Source organism: Poromitra crassiceps (genome assembly GCF_964638095.1).
Source record: "Poromitra crassiceps genome assembly, chromosome: 14".
Taxonomy (NCBI): Eukaryota; Metazoa; Chordata; class Actinopteri; order Beryciformes; family Melamphaidae; genus Poromitra; species Poromitra crassiceps.
In genome coordinates, this window is record NC_139633.1 from 26,069,042 (window position 1) to 26,092,559 (window position 23,518).

Consider the following 23,518-nt stretch of genomic DNA (forward strand, 5'->3'; position numbering starts at 1 on the left):
ACATCCACAACAACAAACAAATCACGGCTAGAAGAGTGGCCCAAACAAGCCTCTCAATTCTCTCATGAACTCTATAACACTTGAAGATCACACACACGCGCGCTTCTTGGGAAAAATACTCGTCTCTGAATAGAGTTCACTGGTCAGGTCACATAGCATGCTCCTACTTGAGGAAAAAAAAAGAAGAAAAAAGGTAAATAGATTGCATTTATATAGCGCTTTCTAGGTCTGTTGACTACTCAAAGCGCTTTACAATGAATACCTCGCATTCACACATTCACACTCACATCCATACAGCGACAGCGGTGGCCGGCAACCATGCAAGGGGCTAACCAGCTTGTCAGTGTCTTGCTCAAGGACACTTCGACACGCTGCCCGGAGGAGCCAGCCTCGAACCGGGAACCTTTCCCATTCCCAGATGACAGCTCTACAGCACCCCCTGACCTACTGCCGCCGAAGGTGGTTTGTTTTGCTCAGCCCGTTTGGCTGTATTGTAACTGTGTCAACAGCAAAAGAGACTAATGTTGATGTACTATCCAAATACTTTCGACTGTTTGAGACACCATTCAGTCTGATATGGATGCTGTCTTGAACACTGTGCACTGGCCGTGGCTGCTGGGTCCTAAATACTAAAGACACCTGTTTTGCCAGTCAAGATGGTCGGCGTTGGTGAAATGGAAGACAGTTAACAGCACACAGATCTAAGTACTCCAGGAGCTCCAGTAGAGGGCAGCCTCAATCCTGACACCTAACGGAGAAACATTCAGGTTGCCTATGAAAACATTTATTAGAATATTATTTTATCTCTCTGTAAGACTGTAATGGCGTGAAAATGGCGCTTTCACTGTAGGGGAGAGTGGGGTAAGTTGACCCACCTAGGCTGCTGTGCATGATACATTTCAGAACTACCGTAGTCTTTATGGCTGTGATGGAGGAAAAGCAATTTTTTTGGACAACCTCTGTTTCACTGTTGAGTTAATGCCAATTTAGCAAGGTCTGAAAACATAATCATACGCGTTTGTGATTTTCTACTGTATTTTTAAGTCATATTCATACCTTTGTTGGACATGCATACCATTCCAATTGTAAACATCCTGAAATATGGGTAGATATGTTTGTCTTCTTTTTCATTTTTTCCTTGCTGAGAGGACATCTGCAGTAAGAAATGGACTCATCTCACCCCACTCTCCCTAGCCCTAGGCACTGTTCCCTCCATACCAGAATACACAATTATGTAACTGTGCAAAATGTATACCAACAAGCAGCTTCTCAGAGAGCTCCATCACACAAACGCTTCCCAAGTGGTCTGCAGTCTAATGCACATCTATTTGAGAAAAAGAGTATTTATGACAAGACTGAAAGAGCAGATGAAAACCAGCCCTGAGGCAGGTTGAAGCTAGACTGGATAGCATTTGCTAATAATTGATAGTATTGTGCTTTAATCTATTTGGCGCGCCACTACTACATTTTGACAGTGTCAAATACAGAGGAGAATAAAGGCTCATGGACTGACCCGTTTGACGTCTTTTCCGAAGGTCTCGCTGTAGCTGGTTCCGAGTATCTCAAACTGCACGTGGGAATTGGAGCCCTCGTTGCGGAAGTCCATCGTCCCCGTTAGGCCGCTGATCCGTCCCTATGGCAACAGCAAGCACAACAGACAACTGTCTGAGAGGTCATGACATATAGGAACAGTATTAGTGATAGTGACGCTTCTGTTCGTGTGTGTGTGTGTGTGTGTGTGTGTGTGTGTGTGTGTGTGTGTGTGTGCACGAAGGAAAATATAATGCAGACATCTCTCTTGGGTGAAAAGATGCACGGCGCACAATGGGTGGATTTCGTTGCACCTTGTTGTTTTAATCACAATTTACTGAAAGCAAATGCGTTCAACAAAGCCCTTTTTCTCTAACGATTATATATGAGACACGGGCTAACAAACCAGAGCCAGGCAAGAGTTTTACAACAATGTCCTTTCGCGATTGTTCTCCTGGCATTTCTAGAAAACAACTCTGTTTATCATTCATGCTGCATTACTCATTAATTGAATATACCATAATTCATGCAAACAACCCTTTAATTGGCACAATCAAAAACCGCTTGTGTCGTTAATCCAGGCTTGTAGGTAGGAGTTAGCATAGAAAATGTAGATCATTATGTTCAAAATGGTCTTGCTTGTTATGTAAAACCACCTTTCATTGTGAATGATGGATTTTTGGAACAGCGCGTTGCTTTTCCTAAAATGAAACCAAGTCAGAGTAGTTTACAACAATTTCTCTCCGACGGCAACATGACTCAAATGTGACAAGAACAATTATTTGCTCTGTTCTTCTTTTCTGATCGGTTTGATCGGCTCGTCTCACAGGGGATTGAAGCCGCATGGCGCTACAACCGAAGCAAAATCCCATTATCAGTTTGAAAGGGATGAAATGAAGTCAATGTATACTGTATATATATGTGGGCACACGGGAGAAGTGAGAGTGTTAGGCCTTGGCCACACTGATCCGTCAGAAAATGGACAGAACGGATAGACGGATAGATTTATGTCCGTTGCATGTACAAGTAACCTACTTGTACAGCAGGTGGCGGTAAGCACCTTGAAGGCGTCAGCGACCCGCCTATAAACCGAGAGAAGAAGAAAGCTGGCGTCAGCTAGCTGTTAGCTCTGTGCGCTACGTTACTTATGTGGCAATAAAATGCCACCGAATGACCAGATTAGATGGTGAAATCAGACGGTGACACCGACTATCACGTTGTACAACAGCGGGATGGTGTACACAGCAAATTATAGCCTCCTTCACCGCCTCGGCCGCCATCTTTGAAAAGTTTAAACAAATCTCGGAACGCCTCCTCTCGAGACCTCGACTCTGATTGGCTAAACGGACAGCGACTATCCAACCATCTGACCATCCGATACGTCCATCCAGAAAAAGTTCATCCCTCTTCAACTTTCTGTCCATCAAAACGTATGCAAATTTTCTGGATACGTACGCTTCGGAGTGCTCCACGGACAGTCGGACAGCTGTCATTGAAAATGAATGGAAGTGAACAGAGAAATGAACGCACACGGACAGACACCACGGATCAGTGTGGCCAAGGCCTTACACAAGCAGCAGAGATCACAGTCTATCATAGGCCTGCAATCGATCCCTCGGCCAAACATGGCGATCAGAGCTGATAATACAGTAGGTCTAAACTTCCTAACGCTTATTTCACAAACTACATTTCTGCGAGTCTCCAGCAGGGATCAGATCAGTCGACTTTCAGTCCGCGTTCGGATATTGTAGTGTGAGGAGCCAACCACTGAACCTCACTTGGCTTGTGGTTTACTATCTACCCTTATAATTATTCTCATCTCATCATGGATTATTGAAGCGATTACCTTTCTACCTTTTCTTACAAAATAGTGAATACAAAAGTAATCCAAACATAAATAAATAAATGAATCAAGAATCAAATTGAAATGAATAACAAGGCAACATTAAACTGCCACATTGTTTCATTGAGTTTGGTGTGCGGCCAAGTGTGCTTGACAGAGATGCGAAAGCGTCATCTAAATAAAGATAATTATTCATTCGTTCATAGTCATAGTCCATAACTGTCTGTGTCTGTGTCACTGTGTGGCGGGTATGGAAAATGCAACGCTTTCTGTGGAGTTCTTTATGACTTAGGGGCTGTTCACACTGGACGTGTGTATTTGAGAAGCCTTTCTGCAATTCATTCTCTATGGTAAGGACGCGCTAGGAGCGCTCCTCGTTCAAGGACCGCACCTGGTGTTTAAGCGCTCTTGGCGTCTAGTGTTTTTTTCTCTGGGCGTCTCAAGCTGAAAAAATTTGAACATTTGAAGGAAAAGCGCGCTGCTCATCAGTCACTCCTCCTACCTCTTCTCCTGACAGGGGGATCTTCATCCTCCGCTGCTGCCAGAATTGCCAATAATCTGGCTTTCATGTTCACAGTACGAACAATCAACAACATCAAACGGATGAAACCAGCTGGCTACCATCCGTGTGACCGTTGTGTCCTGAACTGTACTGCACGCGACTGCAGGGGGTTAACAAAACAAAACACAAAAACGCTCCATGCGCTGTGTTTTGAGCGCATTGGAAGCGCTCTCGACATGATTTCCAAAGCGTTCTGATGTGAAAAACACAGCTGCTTGTGCAATGCTTTCCAACCCTGCTCCGCTCTCCCGCTCAGAGTGGAGGCCGACACACACACAAGCACGCGCACGCGCACACACACACACACACACACACACACACACACACACACACACACACACACACACACACACACACAGAGCCTGTAGGGGCGGGGCTGGCTCAATCTGGCAACTCTGCAAGTCAAACGGATAACACACACACACACACGGGCGCACACATGGGCGCACACACACACACACACATGAGCGCACACACACACTCACGCACGCACCCGCACACACGAGGCCAAGCACATAATCCTCTCCAGGCGGAGATAAACCAAATACCTTCTGTATGGTGTCCAGCATGGACCATCCTCCATTCCACGGCTTGGTGGACTTCCTCATGCAGTTGAGGCTGGCCATGCTGTGCCACTTTCTGTCCTCGAGTTTCCTGTAGAAGGCGTTGGCCAGCATCAGCACACTGTCGTACAGGTAGAGGTTGGACACCTGGTGGGGGAAAAAAGATCAACCATTTCAATTGGATTTGGTTGTTGTCGTCGTACAAACGCAACACACACACACACACACACACACACACACACACACACACACACACACACACACACACACACACACACACACACACACACACACACACACACACACACACACACACACACACCAAGGGTGAGTCGAGGTAGAAGATACAACAAAGAGAAACAACCTCACTCAAGACAACAGATAGGGAGGCTTTTAGGGTTCCATGATAGGCAGCACTTTGTGGTGAACCGTGTGAAGGCACCAGAGAACAACATGAAAGCAGCCGTCTGGCCTCCTGTGAGGCTGGATGGAAAATGAAATTCTCAGTGGGGGATAAATCCTCGTCTCTCAGGGAAGACAGTGAAAGCACCGGTGAGCTGTCCCTCCTCTGTCTGAAAATGTCACGGCTGCTCCTGATGATGAGGAGGGCAAAAGACAGAAAAGTTTTCTGTCTGTATTACAGCTTTGCTGAAGAGTGAAAAGGCCAAATTATACCTGTTGAAGTCAGCAGCAGCACACTTCTGTCATTACTTTTCCCATCACTTGCAGATGGACTAGACTGTATATTCAGATTCAGATTCAGATTCAGATCTGAATTCAGATATCACGCGTTTCTAGTCTACTGACCACTCAAAGTGCTTTTTCCTACAATGCCTATACATTCACCCATTCACGCACACACCCGTGGCGGCAAGCTACCACGCAGGGAGCAGTTTATGGTTCGGTATCTTGCCCGATGTTACAGTACGCCCTTCAGACCAGAAATTATGAATGATATTAATGAGAGATCATTTTCGTACATTTTAGAATACATCTTACCCATGTAGTTGTAGTACTTTTAGGATGATATGGATTCAGGTGAACACTAGGTGGAGGCATAGCATCTAGAATAATATGGATTTTGGTGAACACTAGGTGGAGGCATAGCAGCTGCAGGGACAGTACAGACATGATACTGCCGGGGGGTGAAAGACGACCTGATCTCTAAAATAGCGTCCACCAAAGAGACAGTGATACTGAGAGGATGAACGCACGTGAGACGGACTGACGCGCTAGTTAGCACTGGACCGCGATTGAGCGAAGCAGACGGCTAGCTGACTGAGACCGCGGAGAATGGTGGACTCAGATTGGATCTGCTGTGTTGGCCGAGAGCAGCTAGTCGTGCGCGTGTATACCGAGTAGAGACACACACACTTGCAAGTGGATATTATTTGGAAGCTACGAGAGTGGAAAGCACATTACATGATAGACTTTGATGTAGCTTCTCAAAGCAACAACAATATACTTTGATTCATCTACACGCCACACTGCTACGTCTTGGGACAGGACTCCAAGACATCCTTTGAATGCGAACCAGAATAACATCCGGGCCGACCCAAGCTCGGGCCGACGTTGTGGACCTGCATACAGACAGTGCCTCCACACCATGGGTTTGAGTCCACGCCGGGCCTAGGTAGCGGGTGATCAACAATCAGAAGACAAGGACCTGTAAGTTACCTGTTACCCCCGAACAGACAGAGTTAACTTTCAAACACATACAGTAAGTGTAAGTGAGGAAGCCACACTCTGGGAAAGAAATTGGTATTGTTACATTAAGGCTGGGCGCGCTATATATAGAGAGCTAACATTGTTGGCTATGCCTGGATGGAGAGGGTAGGTTTAACATGATAACTAACTAATATCTTAACAACCACCAATGGTGTTTAGCTTTCTGCTTTTTATAACACCCAAGGACACTTCGACGCGCGGACTGGAGGAGCCGGGGATCCAACCACTGACCTTCTGATGACCCGCTCTACCTCCTGAGCCACAGCCGTCCCACTTGCTACAGCTAATCACAATGACAGCCTCATTCATCTCGAGAGGTACGCATTAAATCTCCATCATCAGCAAAAGGCAAAGGTAATGACAGCATAAATACAGTGATTAAGAGGGTTAGTGTGAAAGGAGAGATGATTGCTGGTTCAATCATCTTCAGTGCACTTCAGAGTTGTCGTCAGTTCAACTCTTTGCTCTGAAACGTTGTAGCCTGGTTTTTAAACGGGAGGCTCCTCGCTACCTCTCTGACTACTTCTGTAAAGTCAGTGATGTACATGGCTACTCCACAAGAGGAAGCACTTCCAACATTGTCCCCCCCAAATTTAAATCTTTAAAGGGTAAATGTACCTTCTCTTATTCAGCAGCTATTTTATGGAACAAACTCCCTGAGAGTATTAAAGACCCTTAATTCCATGTTTTCTTTTAAGCTCGCCTTGAAAAAATGGCTGGTTGGTTCCCAAATGGGTTCCTAACCTTTCTGTCTCCTGTATGCTTGCAGCTTTTGAACCCATGGTAGGTCTTTGATTTATTATATGAGCTGGTCTCTCTTTTTATTTATTGATTGGTGCATTTTTGTTGTTTGATAACCATTCATTCAATGACTGATCAGTCATTGAGTGTATGGCTGTGTTGTTTAATGTTTTTTTGTTTGTTTATGTTGCCCGCGCACACACGCGCTCACACCTGCACACATACATTAACTCCACTTGTCCCATACAAAGGACCACAATGGAAACAAGCCCTTGGGCTTTATTGTGTTTTACTCCTTTTGATCAATATTGTTTTGTTGTATTGCACAATTCTGCTTTTATTGAATCAATAAAGATATCAATCAATCAATCAAAACCATCCGGATCCGTGAACTCAGGTTCTGTTTGGTTTCGTGGATCCGTCTGGACTCAGTCAGCGCTGTGCGCAGTCATTTCAGTGGGTGGAAGTATCCAGTCCTTCAGCAGCGTCGGATCCAGTCAAATCCAAATCCACTCGGAAGAACGCCGAGAAACTCCCCTGTTGCGGCGATACTCCTGTACTTGTTTAATTGTTGTTATTGAGTCTATTTCTGCAATAACTGCACTTATGGCTGTGTAAACTCGACAAACATTGTCGTTACTACTCGAGCTGGAGAGCTACGGAGGCAGCCATTACTGTTTTGCCAGCGGCGTTTCCTGATTGGCCGGTTACGATGTCAACTACGATGCAGGTCCCTGATTGGCTAGTGAACTCTGTAATTTCTGAAAACGCCCGCCCAGGGCTGGAGGCCAGACTTTAGCACTTGAACTCATGAGTCGATGGCAAAGTGCAAGTGAAAGGCAACTTATTCGCTCTGGGTTGCAGAGATTTACTAGCCTGGCTCCAGACCGTCGAAGCCACGCCCACTCCACAGTTGTGAATTTGGCTCTTCTTGGTCTGGAATTGCCATGTGCAAACACCTTTTCTCCGGTTGAAAATCCAATAACGTGCGCTGATTGGCTAACGCTGTTGTCAGTCATCATGCACAACAGAAACAGCGTTGGCCAAAGCTAACGTGTCCTATAATGTGGATTCTAGTCATAGGTTGATGTTGCTGCACGGACCGGTTTATGTGACGGACATGTAACTTCTGGGTCAGACGTAAAGTAAAGAGTAAAGCACGTTAGTGATATTCTGCTCTCTGTCTCGTCATTATGTGATCTTAGAAGCATAAAGATTACACAACATAACGTAGCTAGCTAATGCTAGCCAGCTTCTCCAAGTTAGGCAGCCAACTTTGGCAGACTTTGTACTGCCATTTTAACGAACGTCTTATTAGTTACTGCAGTGTACGATAAGACTTACGTTAAAACGACAAGTACAAAGTCGGCCGACTTTAGCTGCTCAACGTGGAGAAACTGGCTAGCATCAGCTAGCTACGTTAGCTTGCCCTTGTGACTAGCAAGACTGCTGCGGCTGCCCTGCTGATTGGTTAGGGAAGACCGAAGCCCGCCCCCTCATAGAAATGCTCTGAAGTGAGCGCAATCTCAGACGAAGAGGCAACGAGTTTATGAATCGACGATGCGGTTTGAATATCAGGCTAGAGATTTACACCACAGGTGACGATTTGGTGGGGAAATGAATGCGGGAAAGCACTCCACTCCTGCTTCACTACACTCAAGAATGAAGGATGCTTTAAGTGCCATTACCCGATATTTAACCCTGTTTCATGTGAATTATTGAGCATTGTGGGGACACACACCACATGGTTTTGCCATCTGTCCGGAGTGTGGATGAAAAGGAATGTGAACATTTCAGTAGAGCTGCAGGGAACACAATCATTTCGCTCCAGATGGTTCGAGCAAGAGGACATTTTTTAAGATGTGTATAAGGGGCACTCCGAACTTTCGAATGCAATGAATAGCCGGGTGAGAGCAAGGTCACTGAGATGGACCAAGGAAGGACATTGCACTGTGAATGAGTGATGCTATACTGAAGGCCGGGCACGTCTTCCTCACTGAACTTCACTGACATGATGACTTCACAGTCTTCATGGAAGCCCTTGGTAGGCTTGTGATATCTCAGTAATTGACATTATAACATTAGATTTATAACACCGGCCGCAAGGTTATTCAATTTTTTTCTCTCTCCATGCAGACTGAGGGCGTTTTCACACCTGGAAGTCTGAAACCAAGGTTCAGGTTTTTGATCCGGTTAGTTTTGCTGTCACATTGCAATTATATGACATATCTACATCCTATGTGGGCTGCACCTCCCTATACCTGACATTGATGTGGCAGGGCGAGCTGTAGTCCAGACATGCTCCGTTCTCACTTGCATGGAGAGCAGTGTACGCCAAACTCCATGAAAAAAACTGTCAGTTTAATGCTGCCTTCCAAGAGAAGTGCTGCTTGGCAAATCACCCGGAGTACCGTTTCCTCCTCTCCCCATGTGCTCCCCCGGCTATTTCTTTGTATTCCATTTTTCGTTTCGGAACATCCTGTTATTGGTCCGAAAGTAAAAAAAAAAAAAAACAATGAACCTGACACATGGATTCAGTCGTTTTGGATGCATATTGTATGTCACTATCGTTACAGCGTGGGCGATGGAGGAGGAAGCATACTGATAACCCCTTACGGCACAAGTACCATGCATTGAAGAAAACAGGACCACAGCGTATTTGTTTTATGCTTCTGTCACACGAGCTGTCAGGGATAACAAGTGTCCCTCCTGTTAGATGTAGATCACGGATGAAACACGGAGGCTGTTATAAATACTACAATAGTACAACCTTGCTACTGGGGTAGTTCTCTATGAAGCTACATCAATCACACCTTTATTGTGACAGCAATATCTTTTGGGGGAGTTTTGCATATTTTACCATCTTAAGGGCTGTTTTTGTCCCTTATATTGTGAGGTTCTATTATACAATCAATGATTGTGAGTTTTAGAGGGTAGCACATTTTAACCAAAATCTATAGAACTTTTTTTTTCTGAGTGTATGTCATTCTGTCAATAAATGTCACAATATAAAATATTGTTTTATATACAAACACACTAAAGTCAAATGTTTGCATACACCTGATTGAATGTACTGTATGTTTTTCATGATTATTATTATTATTATTAGATCTAATGCGCTTAAATGCTTGAAAAGTGTTTCTTAGACAAATACATTAGTGAAGTTGATGCCTATATGAATTTCTTTCCAAAGCCTTTCCATCAAGGCAAAGGGTGGAAATATCTAAAATATACAATATTTGTTCAGCACTTTTTGGGTCACTGCATAATTCTATTTGTTATTTCACAGTGGTTGATGTGTTTACTATTATTCGAAAATGTGGAAAATGGTCAGAAATAAAGACGAATGCGGTGTGGCAGTGGCACTATCGTTTCTATAGCTCCCACGCTCAGATGGGAAAGTGTGTGTACCACCAGGGACTGCAGATAGCATAGTGTGTGTGTACCTCCAGGGACTGCAGATAGCCATAGTGTGTGTGTACCTCCAGGGACTGCAGATAGCCAACGTGTGTGTGTACCTCCAGGGACTGCAGATAGCCAACGTGTGTGTGTGTGTACCTCCAGGGACTGCAGATAGCCAACGTGTGTGTGTACCTCCAGGGACTGCAGATAGCCAACGTGTGTGTGTGTGTACCTCCAGGGACTGCAGATAGCCAACGTGTGTGTGTGTGTACCTCCAGGGACTGCAGATAGCCATAGTGTGTGTGTGTACCTCCAGGGACTGCAGATAGCCATAGTGTGTGTGTGTACCTCCAGGGACTGCAGATAGCCATAGTGTGTGTGTGTACCTCCAGGGACTGCAGATAGCCATAGTGTGTGTGTGTACCTCCAGGGACTGCAGATAGCCATAGTGTGTGTGTGTACCTCCAGGGACTGCAGATAGCCATAGTGTGTGTGTGTACCTCCAGGGACTGCAGATAGCCATAGTGTGTGTGTGTACCTCCAGGGACTGCAGATAGCCATAGTGTGTGTGTGTACCTCCAGGGACTGCAGATAGCCCTCCTGCGGGTCGCACAGCAGGGAGGAGATGCGGTGATTGTTCCTCATGCAGCGGACGTTGGTGTCCCTCCACATGGGGAAGATCTGACGAATGACGGTCATCCGCCCCAGAGAGCTGTGCACCAGCTCCATGATCTCCGCATCGCTCACCTCCTGTGGATGGAGGGACGGCAGAGAGAGGGAGAGATTTAGCTTAAGTGGCCATTATACCATCAGCACCACAAGTGAAGTATAGTCACATGTTCCCCCCCCCCGCATCTGATATGATTCTGTGTGTGATGTGGTATCGTGACACAAACCACCAGTATGTGCAGTTTTTTGACAGAAGCAGCTGAGTGGAACTTTGCATGAGAAACAAAACTTATGCAGCACTGCTTTGTCTTCTTTCATATATATATATATATATATATATATATATATATATATATATATATATATATACTGTATATATATATATATATATAGTTCCCATATACTTTAATCATGAACACTGGTTTGTTTAATCACTTGAACAATACAGTACCGTGTGTGTGTGTGTGTGTGTGTGTGTGTGACGTGTGTGCATAAATATAAATCATATGATTTATGTCATTTAAGAACACTGTATTTCATCAATGTTGCGTTTCACTCAAAGCATTAAGAACTAGAGGGCACTTGGTAGAGTGCGTAGAGTAGAGTGTACCTCCGCCGACTCTCCGCACCCCCCTTTTGGCCAGTGGGCATGGAAAGTTAATCAGTTCTCTAAGTTGACCCCATGACCTATTTTTCCACAACGTTTTGTGCAAATCCGTTCATAACATATTTTAAATACCCTCTGGACAAATGTGAAAACTTGACCTCGTGGCCAACTCCGTTCGTTGGCGGAGGTATCATTAACATAATCCTCTCTTTGACCATATTAGTGGATGCGACCCATGGCCTGCCCGGAGGTCTGCCCGCCCGGAGGTCTTCCCAGCGCGGTCAGATCAATAGTCGCAGGACCCTGAGCTGCCGTCTAGTTTCCAGAGCAGGATGGTCGATACTGAAGCGACAGGACCCTCCTGGGAAACGTCTGGGTCATATATGACCGGGTAACCCTGCAGCTGTATTGTCACAGTATACGACAGTATATATACTGTGACAAAACGGCTGCAGGGTTACCGGCGGGTCAGAACTTGACTCGATCCGAGTTGACACCACGGCGCCCTTCCCTTCACCATGTGCCCTGATCCCACGCTCTCCACCTCCTTTTCCTCGTCTCTCCGTACACTTCCTCTCTCTCCACACCTCCGTCTCTTCTCTGCATCATTAATGTGCTTTTTCAATCTCTTCTTATCTCGCCATCTCTCTGTCTCCGTCTCTCTCGCTCTCTCTGTTTCTCTGCCTTTCCTCAGCTGGCACTCTGTCTTGCTCCAGTCCCCGTCCTTATTACACACATCCCCTGTCCCAATGCTCTTTGCTTCCGTCTTCCATTTCATTTTCTGGCATTTTTCCCACTGGCAGGCCATCTCTCATGTCCATATCTCATGACATATCGTTAGCCTCATAGCATAATTGCCTATATTTTAGGCAATATTGGCAATTATGCTGTGAGGCCAACGATATCCATGTTTCAAGGAATGCAAAAATGCAGAATGGTGAACAATTTGAATGGATAATTCAGAAGGTTTTTGCGTTCTTCAAATCTTCCACCTGTGTACAGCGTGATTAACGCAGATAATACTCCTCGGGTGATTCTAGCTCATTTTATCCTCATATTTCAAATTCTCGACGGTGAGTCAGCTGAAAAGTATGAATATTCATGAGTTGCCATGGCACATTAATCAGAGGAGTTGTTCCGCATGGTTCATGGAACCGTGCGACCTCACGTCCGGGCTAATCACTTCCTGTGCCACGCAGGCTGTTGTGCCACAGGTGACCTTTGTGTCATAACCTGACCTGGCAGTGTGACACTGACCAATGGGATGTGGCTGGTCAAACGGAGCCCTTTCAACCTCCATTTGAGAGGAAAGTACAGACCATTAAGCCACAATTAGCCGTGTTACTTATTCCAATTGCATAATAGACACTGACAATAAATAATCCATCAAATACAAGATATAAGGAATAGATACTTTATGGTGCTTTCTCACTGGGAACGATTGCTTTCGTTCCGTTCCGTTCCGCTCCGCACCCGGGAACGATTGCTCCCCCTCCCTTCTCCGGTCAGCTTTCACATTACAACATTTCGTCCGCGCTCGGAAATGAAACAGAGTGCACTTGCGTCATCAACTATGCCTGGGGTTTATCCTCGCCCGTGTGTTGTCTATGTGGTTCGGAACGGTTGGATTTCGCACTCGCAAGTGTTCCGTGCCCGGGCATGCCAAAGTGCTCCCCAGACCACTTTTTCAAGTGGATCCTGTCCCGGTTCCCTGTTTTGCGCGCCCGGGCGCGGAACGGAACGTTCACACTCATTAAACGTTCCGAAACTGGGGTCAATTTGGGGACAAGTGTGCTCGGGAACGGTACCTGGCCGCCAGTGTGAAAGCACCCATGTGACAATTTTTCATCCCACAGCACAAAACGACCCCCCCCCCCCCCCCCTCCACATGATAATGATAATGACAATATGATGTCTGAAAACAAACACATCTAACAAATAATAGGAAGATTGTAAAGTGAATTAGGAGGATGGATCTGAACTCTTTTCAAAATCTATAATTAGTTACAAAATAAGGGGTAAAACCCTTTGAGGATTTGAGGTAAGTCAAGTGTAGAAACATGGTTCAGTGACGGACAACCACTAAGATGCAGTAATCAAATGGAGTTCAGCTGACAGATAGGCTAAATTATCCTCTTTGTGCTATTCAGGCAACCTTATTAATCTTCCATGAGAAATAAATAAATAAAAATGACCGGTAATCACTACGGAGATTTAATTAGAAGTTAAGATGCTGAGAAGTGATGGGAGTCAGGGAGGAAGAAGAAAGTGCATGGGGGGTAGATTCATATGACGAAGAGTTATTCTAGCCCACAAAATGGGCTATATTATATTATATATATACACAGTACAGATGTTTGTATGTCCTCTCAGTGCATTGTTGAGACAGAGAACATTGGTTAAGTTGAAAATAACCCCATGATGACTCCTCGCTCCAATTATCTGGGTTATTATACGGTGATAAAACAGAATAATTGCCGTCATCTTGTACGTTTGCAGCAGGAAAAACAACTTCAAATAGCAGAAAAGTGCATTGCTTATTTGTGAGACTTTTGCCCATAATATCTGAGGTGTCACTTTTAAAATGTCAACCCTTATATGAAATTGAAGCTATCCTCCTAAACCGCAGACAATACGGATCGCACAGAATTGAAGGGGCTTTTAAGTATATTTGTCCTAAGGACCAATCAGACATTCCTGCTATGGCAAAAAATAAATAAATCATAACATCAATAATTTTACCATAAATATGTACAATGAATGCGTGGGGACAAATGTGACATGTTGCTCCAAATATACTATTTGAAAAGTATACTATACGATTCTATGTGTGCTGTTGAAAACAGCACAACAACGCAAAACCTGACTTTGTTTTTATGGTTAATAGTTGCTGAAAATATCTCAACGGTCAAATTGACCGGCATTGTATAGTACAGGTACAGTTTATGTGATTTTTTTTTAATATACTGCCAGTGCCAATAGCATTATACTTAGGTTAATTGTTACTGTACTTACATCAAACTAATTGAAAGGGAGACATTCATGTAGCCTACAAGATTTGTAAAAAAGAACAGAAAAAGATATGTACACTTACGGTTTGCCACACCAAAAAGCTATTAGTTCACACTCATACAGTATTACCACAGGTGCAGAGCCTAGATGTGATTACTACTATGTGTTATGACTGCATAAGTTAATAGCAGGATTTGCTGCTTCAGGTTACTGTGAGATTGAAGAGACTTTGAGGAGGTTGGGCCTCCAGTCACTTTCTTGATGATCATTCCAGCTAATTAGCCTGTGATACTAATGATGATGAAGCTCGGGTGTTATTAATAACACTTTCTAGCACTGTCAGTACAGAACAGGTTAGTCAAGTCATTATTGTACTTTGTGTAATTCTACCTTTCATATAACATCATTATGAGTTTTGGAGGGAGTTTTGTGCCGCTAACACTGCCATTACATTATGTCATTTAGCAGACGCTTTTGCCCAAAGCGACTTACAATATCACATTTTGTCAACAGTACAGAAAACGACTATGCAACACAATCAATGACAGCTAAGATATTTTGATAGACTAGAGTAGCACCATGTAGGAAGTCGCTTGAGAAGGAATAAGTAACACATAGCATTAGTAAGTTTGACAAGGAAGGATTTATTTATTTTTTAATTAAAAGATGTTAGTTCAAGAAGGGCCCAGGTGGAGCCTGAAAAGGTGAGTTTTTAGTCTCCGCCAAAAGATTGGCTGCGATTCGGCCGTTCTGACCGAAGGGGGGAGCTCATTCCACCATTGTGGCGTCAGGGACGAGAAGATTCAGGGTGCTTTCACACTGGCACCCAGGTAAAAAAAAAAAAAAAAACGATTTCAGACGGCAGCCCGTCTTTATTGTCACACAACACACTACAACACATGCACGGAGGGCCACAACACACACATGCTGACGGTGGCCGGTGAAATTTGTCCTCTGCATTTAACCCATCCTGGCTTTGTCCTTTCCTCCTGGGGCAGGCCAGGAGCAGTGGTCGCTTTCTCGTACAGCGCCCGGGGACCGACTTCGGATGTTGTCGTCACTGGTCGGATGACGATGACGATCTGATCTTCTGCATGTTTTTAGTGGGGGGGGTTATATACGGAGGAACCCCCCTGGGGGAGCACGGGGAGAACATGCAAACTCCACACAGACAGAAAGGCCCTTACGACGAGATACCCCACCTGGGCAGTAGGCACTGAAGATATGGGGGGGAACACAACCACAGCGCCCACAGTGTCCCAGGTGAGAATCGAACTCAGGACCTTCTGACTGCGAGGCGACAGCTCTACCACTGAGCCACCGTGCCCCAGGTAGCGTTCCCGAGCACACTTGTCCCCAAATTGACACCAGTTTCGGAACGTTTGACGAGTGTGAACGTTCAGTGACAGGATCCCCTTGAAAAGGTGGTCTGGGGAGTGCTTTGGTATGCCCCGGGCAAGGAACACGTGCGAGTGTGAAAGCCAACCGTTCCGAACCACATAAACAACACACGGTCGACGATAAACTCCAGACATAGTTGATGACGCAAGTGCACTCCGTTTCGTTCCGAGCGCGGAAGAAATGTAATGTGAAAACTGACCAGCGGGGGATAGGGGAGAGGGGGGCAATAGTTCCCGCGTGCAGAATGGAACGGAACGGAACGAAAGCAATCGCTCCCAGTGAGAAAGCACCCTGAGATAACCCCATGGACATAATAATCACACTCAAACAGTCATCCCTGTAACATTTAGATAACCCCAGTGACATAATAATCACACCCAAACATTTAGATCAGGAGCCTGGTGAATGGTGCTGCTTGTCTGATGGTCTATATTTATGACAGTGAAGCCTGATGTCCTCTATATAGCCACCATTTGTGCGGTTAGCACATCATTCTTTTGACATCTGAATTGGGCTTCTAGCTCACTCTAGTTTATGGTACAAACGCGATCGTTACATAAAATCTAAATGTCAGAACAAACCTTTGGTAACTAACTGAATTCCCGCAACTGACTGAAAAGTCAAATGTTTCTTTTTGTCAGATGTGGTCTCATTTCTTTTCCCTCCCCACTTCCCGAAACCCAAAGTGTGCTACGGCACTCTCCACGTCAGTTGGTGGACGTGGCAGTTAGCCAAGTCATCAGTCATATCAAGGCTGTCCTCCCCGACTCTGTCTGTCACGCCGGGCGCCGCCGCCTCATCCATCAAACATTTGGGAGGTGTCACCGTCGCGTCTTTGAGGGAAGAAACAACAACAACAGATCCTCCCCGGATGGGCCATCCATCCATCTAGGCTCACTAGACGATGTCAGAGGCAGACACCTTTCTGAACGCGGGCAGCAGCACCCTGGTTTAGCGGGTGATTTAGGGAGGAGGGAGGCCTGCCTGTCATCTCGCCGCCCGCCACACCGCTCGCATCAAGCCCCCCCCCCCCCCCCCCCCCCGCTGCACTATTACACTCCAATTTTGGGGCGCTTTTCAGTCTGTCTGTTTGTTTTTAAAGGATTATGGAGTTCTTTGTGTGGTGTGTAAGTGTCATGCCCCCCAAGGGTTCGAAAATGCATTTTAGACCGAAAATGTCTCTTTATAATCCCGGAAAAGTTTATCTTTGCAGATAAGAGCTGTGTGTTTGGCAGTCGCTCCGAGGGAATATGACATTGCATTAGATTACGTCATAATAGCGACTTTAATGCATTTTTGTCAACAGTAGTGAAACTAACTGTGCAACAGTCTTCATCAGCTAAGCCTTTTAATGGGAATAAGTCATATTCGTTTTTTGTTTTTTTTATGTTTCAAAGAAGCGTAACGGCCGGGACACACATCTTGCATGTGCGTGGCGTGTGCGTGTGCGTGCCGTGCTTGCTGCGGCTGGCACGCCCGCGGCATCCACACAGGCAGCGTGGCTGGTGCGTGCAGCTGCTGCGCTGCTGCCTGTCTGCCAACTATCTTCCTATAGAGTTTACCTTTTATTAAATTTGCTATAAACAATACAATGATGATTTTAACTGAAGATCGCTTGGGCTCACTTCAGAATCGAGGCAGTATGACTTGTGTGTGTGTGTGTGTGTGTCTGTGTGTGTGTGGTGGGGAGGGGAGGAACGAAGCCACGTTGTAGCCTATGTAGTTTTCAGAGGGCAGGAGAACTGCAGCTGTGAGCTCAGCTCATCCTCTTGTCTCAAATCAAAACAAGCCTTGATTGGCTGTGGCTGCCCCTGTAAAATATCATTTTAATGTCTTTCTGTGTCTATTTGTGTAGAGACACGCTAGAGACACGCGCGCGGTAGAAGGAAAAAATAGGCTTCGCTTCTATTCTCTAGATGACGCGCGTCTCACGCTCGCAAGACACGCGCTTGAGACGCGCGTCTGATGCCGGTGGTGTGGCTGCTGTAACCTGTTAACATGGGCGCCGAAATGAAAACGACACGCAGACGCCACGCAGACGCACAGCACACGCAAGATGTGTGTTCCGGCCGTAAGAAGGTTGGTTCAAGACATCTAATGTGTGATCAGCAACGTTTAGAAGTCTTTCTTATTATGATGTTGTGTCATAATTATTGTCATTTATGAGGTGGTATTTATGAGGAACTGAATGTCATGTCTTCCTCTGTCAATTTTCATGGGTATTTTACTTGTACTTAACTTTAAGATAATTCTATGCTCTGTTGTCTGCCACGGTACTGGGGTGTGGCACTCGGACATTGACTGGCAACTCCCACTCCCTAACAGATGTGAGACTTCAACCTATTGTCCCATGAGGATTGCACACGTTGTTGATGGATGATGGTAACGTTATAACCAGTTGCTTCATGTCTTTGTCCGTTGTAAGTGTGATGAAGACACAGTGCTGTCAAAACGTTTGCACAATTAAAAGCTGCAAATCTATCAGTATGTTGCTCCTTTTGTTTCCTGCTACTTTGCAACTCTATTACCAAAAGTGCTTATGCAAAAATGTTTGTGTATCACATTATGCCAGAGTGCTGAGTAGAACTCTAAATATAATTACTGTGAATATCATTACTGACTCACCAGAGTATTGGGGTAAAAACGGTTTTATTTGTTTTTGTTTGTCTCAAAAATAGTCGTTGCTTTCGAACATTCCGTATGCCTTACTATCACAAGCTCCCCCCCTCCCCCCCCCCCCCCCCCCTCCATCCATCTGACTCGGTCCTATTGTTACGCGTCTAAACGTGACACCTACATTCGTGGCGCCGCGTGTCGCCCCCGGTGGAAGATTAGCGTAGCTGCTTGTCACGAGATGTTGAATGAGATGAGAAGCGAGACCTGCTGCCTCTGACTGTGTGTGTGGGGCTCTCAGGGGGTGGCAGTTGCCTGGGGAGCTGATGCGGCGGGCAGACGGCTGCGGGACCCCCGAAGATTACCTGCTTAAAATGACTGTCACAACTCATACAACTCACTGCACCATGTCTGTCCGGCCAGCACAACTATGCCCATAGGGACTTGTTGGTGCATATGGAGGAGGGGGGGGGGAGAGAGAGAGAGAGGGAGAGAGGGAGAGAGAGATGGGGAGAGAGGGGGAGAAGGAGCGAGAGAGGTAGAGAAAGAGAGAGATAGAGGGGGAAAGAGAGAGGGAGAGAAGAAGAGGGAGAGGTAGAGAAAGAGAGAGAGAGAGGGGGATAGAGAGAGGGAGAGAAGAAGAGAGAGAGAGAGGGAGAGAGAGGGGGAGGGAGAGAGAGAGAGAGGGGGGGGGGGAGAGGGAGGGAGAGAGAGAGTATTTCCCGGCAAGATTTTATGATACAGCCTGAGTAAATATGTTCTTTTGTTTTTCTTGGTCAGGTTGTCAGGATTTTCGCCAGTTTGGAAACTATTTTAATGAGGAGTGAGTGGAGACTTCACCAGCAGCTGCTGCTAAAGGGGAGAGCGATTCATAAGCACTTTGCAAAAAGACACAATCTATCCAAGACAATATACTGTCACAGTGGAGCACAGTGTATGTATCTGTCAACCCGATCTCCAAAAATATTGTAAAATAGCAACGGCAATAGTTTGTGGACAAACGTTGCTATTTTACAATTTCGGCTAAGAAATTGTAAAATAGTAACGTATGTGTCTACAGCGGTGGGCGTGGTTTGGGCGTGGTTTACGGAGATTTTCTGTTTCTAACCCCTCTCCCTACTCTAATCCTAACCCTAAAATCTCAGAACGTTACTATTTTACAATTTTCGAGCCCAAATTGTAAAATAGCAACGTTGGTCCAAAACGTTATTATACAATTTTCTGTGAGACTGTGTTGCACGTATCTGTCCTCTCACTTGTGTGATTGGATTACAAACAGACAAACAAACAAACAACAAACAAACAAACAAACAAACAAACAAACAAACAAATCAAAAACATGCATAATAGTCTTTGGTGTTAGCAACTTACAGCCATGTTAGCAACTTATTAGAAATCAAATCACAGCTTAATGAAAAATAAATGGTCTTCCACTTCCCTTTGTATGCCCCTCCCCCTTTAGAGATGAGAAGAGTGATAGATAGATGATTTGCAGCTAGATACAGCACCTGCTGGGATTCATTTTACACGGCGACTCTTGTATTTGTTAATAGTTTTTAAGGATTCAAGTGGCTCTGTTGGGGAAAAAAATGAATTGAAGCAAAAGAGGTGGACTGGTGAGGTGCTGTGAATTTTTGTATAATTTTTTTTTTGTACACGAAAAGCACTCTGGAGGCCAAAGTCTACCTGGTGCTAATTGAATTTTTGTGTTAGCCTTTTCAACATGCCTGTGTCATTCTGTGTTCAAGGTGATCCTCCACTTCTTGAACAGTTTCTCTTTGGTGATAAATGACAGGGAGAGAGAGAGAGAGAGAGAGAGAGAGAGAGAGAGAGAGAGAGAGAGAGAGAGAGAGAGATCCTCATTCTACTGTTCTAGAGAGCCAAAGTGGAACGTCACTTCCTGCTTCAGCACTGTACCAGAGATTTTCATCCACCATCTATTTTCCCATAGACATTTCATGCTCTGATAAAGGTCTTGCTGACCGAAAGCTCACAATAAATGTGATTTTTTTTAGTGCAAATTTAAGTGTGCGGAAAGTCCTTCTTTCATTGTGGATTCTGTATTTGTTTTTCCAGCACCTTAACCAAGACGTGGCCCGGGTCGAGCGGTGGTCCTCCCTCAGTTCCATAGACATTTCATAAAATGCTTATAAAAAAGAGTTTTACTTGTTCAGATAGATTTAGAAACAGGAGAGATCGCATAACATTTAACTTGGACCAAAACGTTAAAAGAATGCGGCTTTAAAGAAAATATTTTTTCGATGTTGTTGTTTTTAAAAGTTTTGGTCCAAGTGAAAATGTTCTATGGTCTCTCCCTATTCTAAATATAGCTGAAGCGTTTGGTTTGACAAAGTAAAACTCTTTTTATAAGCATTTTATGAAATGTCTAGGGGCAAATAAATGGCGGATGAAAATCTCTGGTACAGTGCTGAAGCAGGAAGTAGGCGGTCACTTTGCCTCTCTATAAAGTTTCTTCTCTCTCACTCTCTCACTGATACCAACAGGCACATTCTTCCCCATTATCAGTGTACCAGAGAGAGATAACTGTTCACTGTGCCACACTGCGTCAGCCATTAAGGGAGGCGTGAAGAAGAAATCAACATGGCATTAACTCGTATACTTTCCCAGACTGATGCTATTAAAGCAAATATCTCGCCTCGGTGGCAGTCGGGGGTAACTGACGGAAAGGCACGAATGTATGTGTACACTGCTTCAATTAAAAAAAATTACTATTACTATTTTGATATCCTTTTAGTTCAATCAATTACATCCAATCAAATCAGAAGAAAATCACTTAAATCAGAGTCTATTTTCGAAATGTTTTAGATGTTTAACTGAAATGAGGTGATTCCAGCTGCCAGCTGCACAGACAAGTTCCAAACCCGCTGGGTCTCATTAACTGCTGTAAATCATCAGTACTTCTATATGTGGAAGATGCTGAGATGCTGCGCCGTGACTTGTGACTTGTTTAATGATTGAAATATGTAAGGCGAGTATTCTATAAAAGCTAGTTACTGTCTAAATTGAGACGATTAAAGCTGACAGAGAGATATTTTATAGACACATGGGCCTCATTAGCTGTAAATCAATATTTCTGTACGTACACCGCACGACACTGAGAGACGCCGCAACGCTGGACCGCGAGTTATTTATCGAAGCAGTTCATTTGCTGAGCAAGTTCAAGCAAGCTCGTTTGTTCAGTATTAGAAGAACAAGAACCGTATTTCAATTTCCTATTTCACCCCACCTGAACTATCTCAATAATACTGTGAATGTTGTCTGAACGGGATGATGTACCTGCAGGTGACCATAAATCAAAGTTATTAGTGGGAGATCAATGCATTTTGTGTTTAGGATGTTGACCAGAGTTTGAGATGAACGGTCGCTATTAGTCACGTGCAATATTTAATGAAGACGCATGGACACAGTGATGTGTGTGCATGTAGGTGTGTGTGTGTGTGTGTGTGTGTGTGTGTGTGTGTGTGTGTGTGCATGAGAGAGAGAGAGAGAGAGGGAGAGAGAGCGAGCTCCAAAGTGCTCCTACAAAGCACATAATGCTAATATTGCCGCTGAAGCAACTGGGAACATGCTTTTATCTAATGCCTTTCATCCAGTGCTTTTAGTAGCTGGGCCAATCAAATGACTTCCACTTCTTCTCCAAATCACCCTGAATCAATGCAAATGCGGCATGGAGGCACTAAGGCTCCAGAGAGACGCCGGCTAAGCCCGCTGTTTGGTATTCACGCGGTGGCCTCCCGCATTTTTGCGCTGTTACAGCCACATTAGAAGTCCATTTAGGTCAATGTCAGACACAGGTACAGAACAGGTACAGAGAGAGGAGGAGAAGACGACGACGACGACACACTGACATCATCAACAGTCAAAAGGAATGCAATTACAAATATGATGAAATCAAGGCCCCGTCCCCTGGGCAGTGATATGAGTGAATATGAAAGCGTAGAGATTGACAGCGTTATGCTTTCTCATCTGTGTCTGCGTGCCTGGGCAGCATTATGAGACCTCGCGTTGACAGAGGAAAAGGGGCAACCTGACTGCGAGGTTGAAATTCTCAGAGTCTGCTGCATAAACGCTGTGTGTGTGTGTGTGTGTGTGTGTGTGTGTGTGTGTGTGTGTGTGTGTGTGTGTGTGTGCGCGCGCGCGTGTGTGTGTTTGGCCTCACCTCATTGGCATACACCCAGTGACTGTCCTTCGATGCCAGGTTAGTTTCCACAGCCTGCAGTGATTGAGAGAGAGAGAGAAAGAGAGCGAGAGCATTTTATGAAAAATGAGGACCACATAGCCTTTAATGGTTCATCCCCCCGTTAGCCCTCAGGCATCCCGCTGTCTGCCAGTCACACGGTGCCCTAACACAAGTCACATGGTGCCCTAACACCAGTCACATGGTGCCCTAACACCAGTCATACAGTGCCCTAACACCAGTCACATGGTGCCCTAACACCAGTCACACAGTGCCCTAACACCAGTCACACGGTGCCCTAACACCAGTCACAGTGCCCTAACACCAGTCACAGTGCCCTAACCCCAGTCACACAGTGCCCTAACACCAGTCACACAGTGCCCTAACACCAGTCACAGTGCCCTAACACCAGTCACACAGTGCCCTAACACCAGTCACAGTGCCCTAACACCAGTCACAGTGCCCTAACACCAGTCACACAGTGCCCTAACACCAGTCACAGTGCCCTAACACCAGTCACACAGTGCCCTAACACCAGTCACAGTGCCCTAACACCAGTCACACAGTGCCCTAACACCAGTCACAGTGCCCTAACACCAGTCACACAGTGCCCTAACACCAGTCACAGTGCCCTAACACCAGTCACACA

At 45.3% G+C, this 23,518-nt stretch overlaps 1 protein-coding gene across 1 annotated transcript in view; it reads right to left on the reverse strand.

Annotated features, from left to right (window-relative positions):
- Positions 1-23,518, reverse strand: part of grid1a (glutamate receptor, ionotropic, delta 1a) — a gene marked incomplete at both ends in the record, with an annotated part of 379,231 nt that overhangs the window by 39,783 nt on the left and 315,930 nt on the right. The window contains 4 exons of the mRNA XM_083650562.1: positions 1,514-1,633; positions 4,484-4,645; positions 10,946-11,119; positions 22,852-22,905. Coding sequence (XP_083506688.1) covers positions 1,514-1,633; positions 4,484-4,645; positions 10,946-11,119; positions 22,852-22,905 — 510 coding nt within the window. The remainder of the gene's footprint in view (positions 1-1,513; positions 1,634-4,483; positions 4,646-10,945; positions 11,120-22,851; positions 22,906-23,518) is intronic.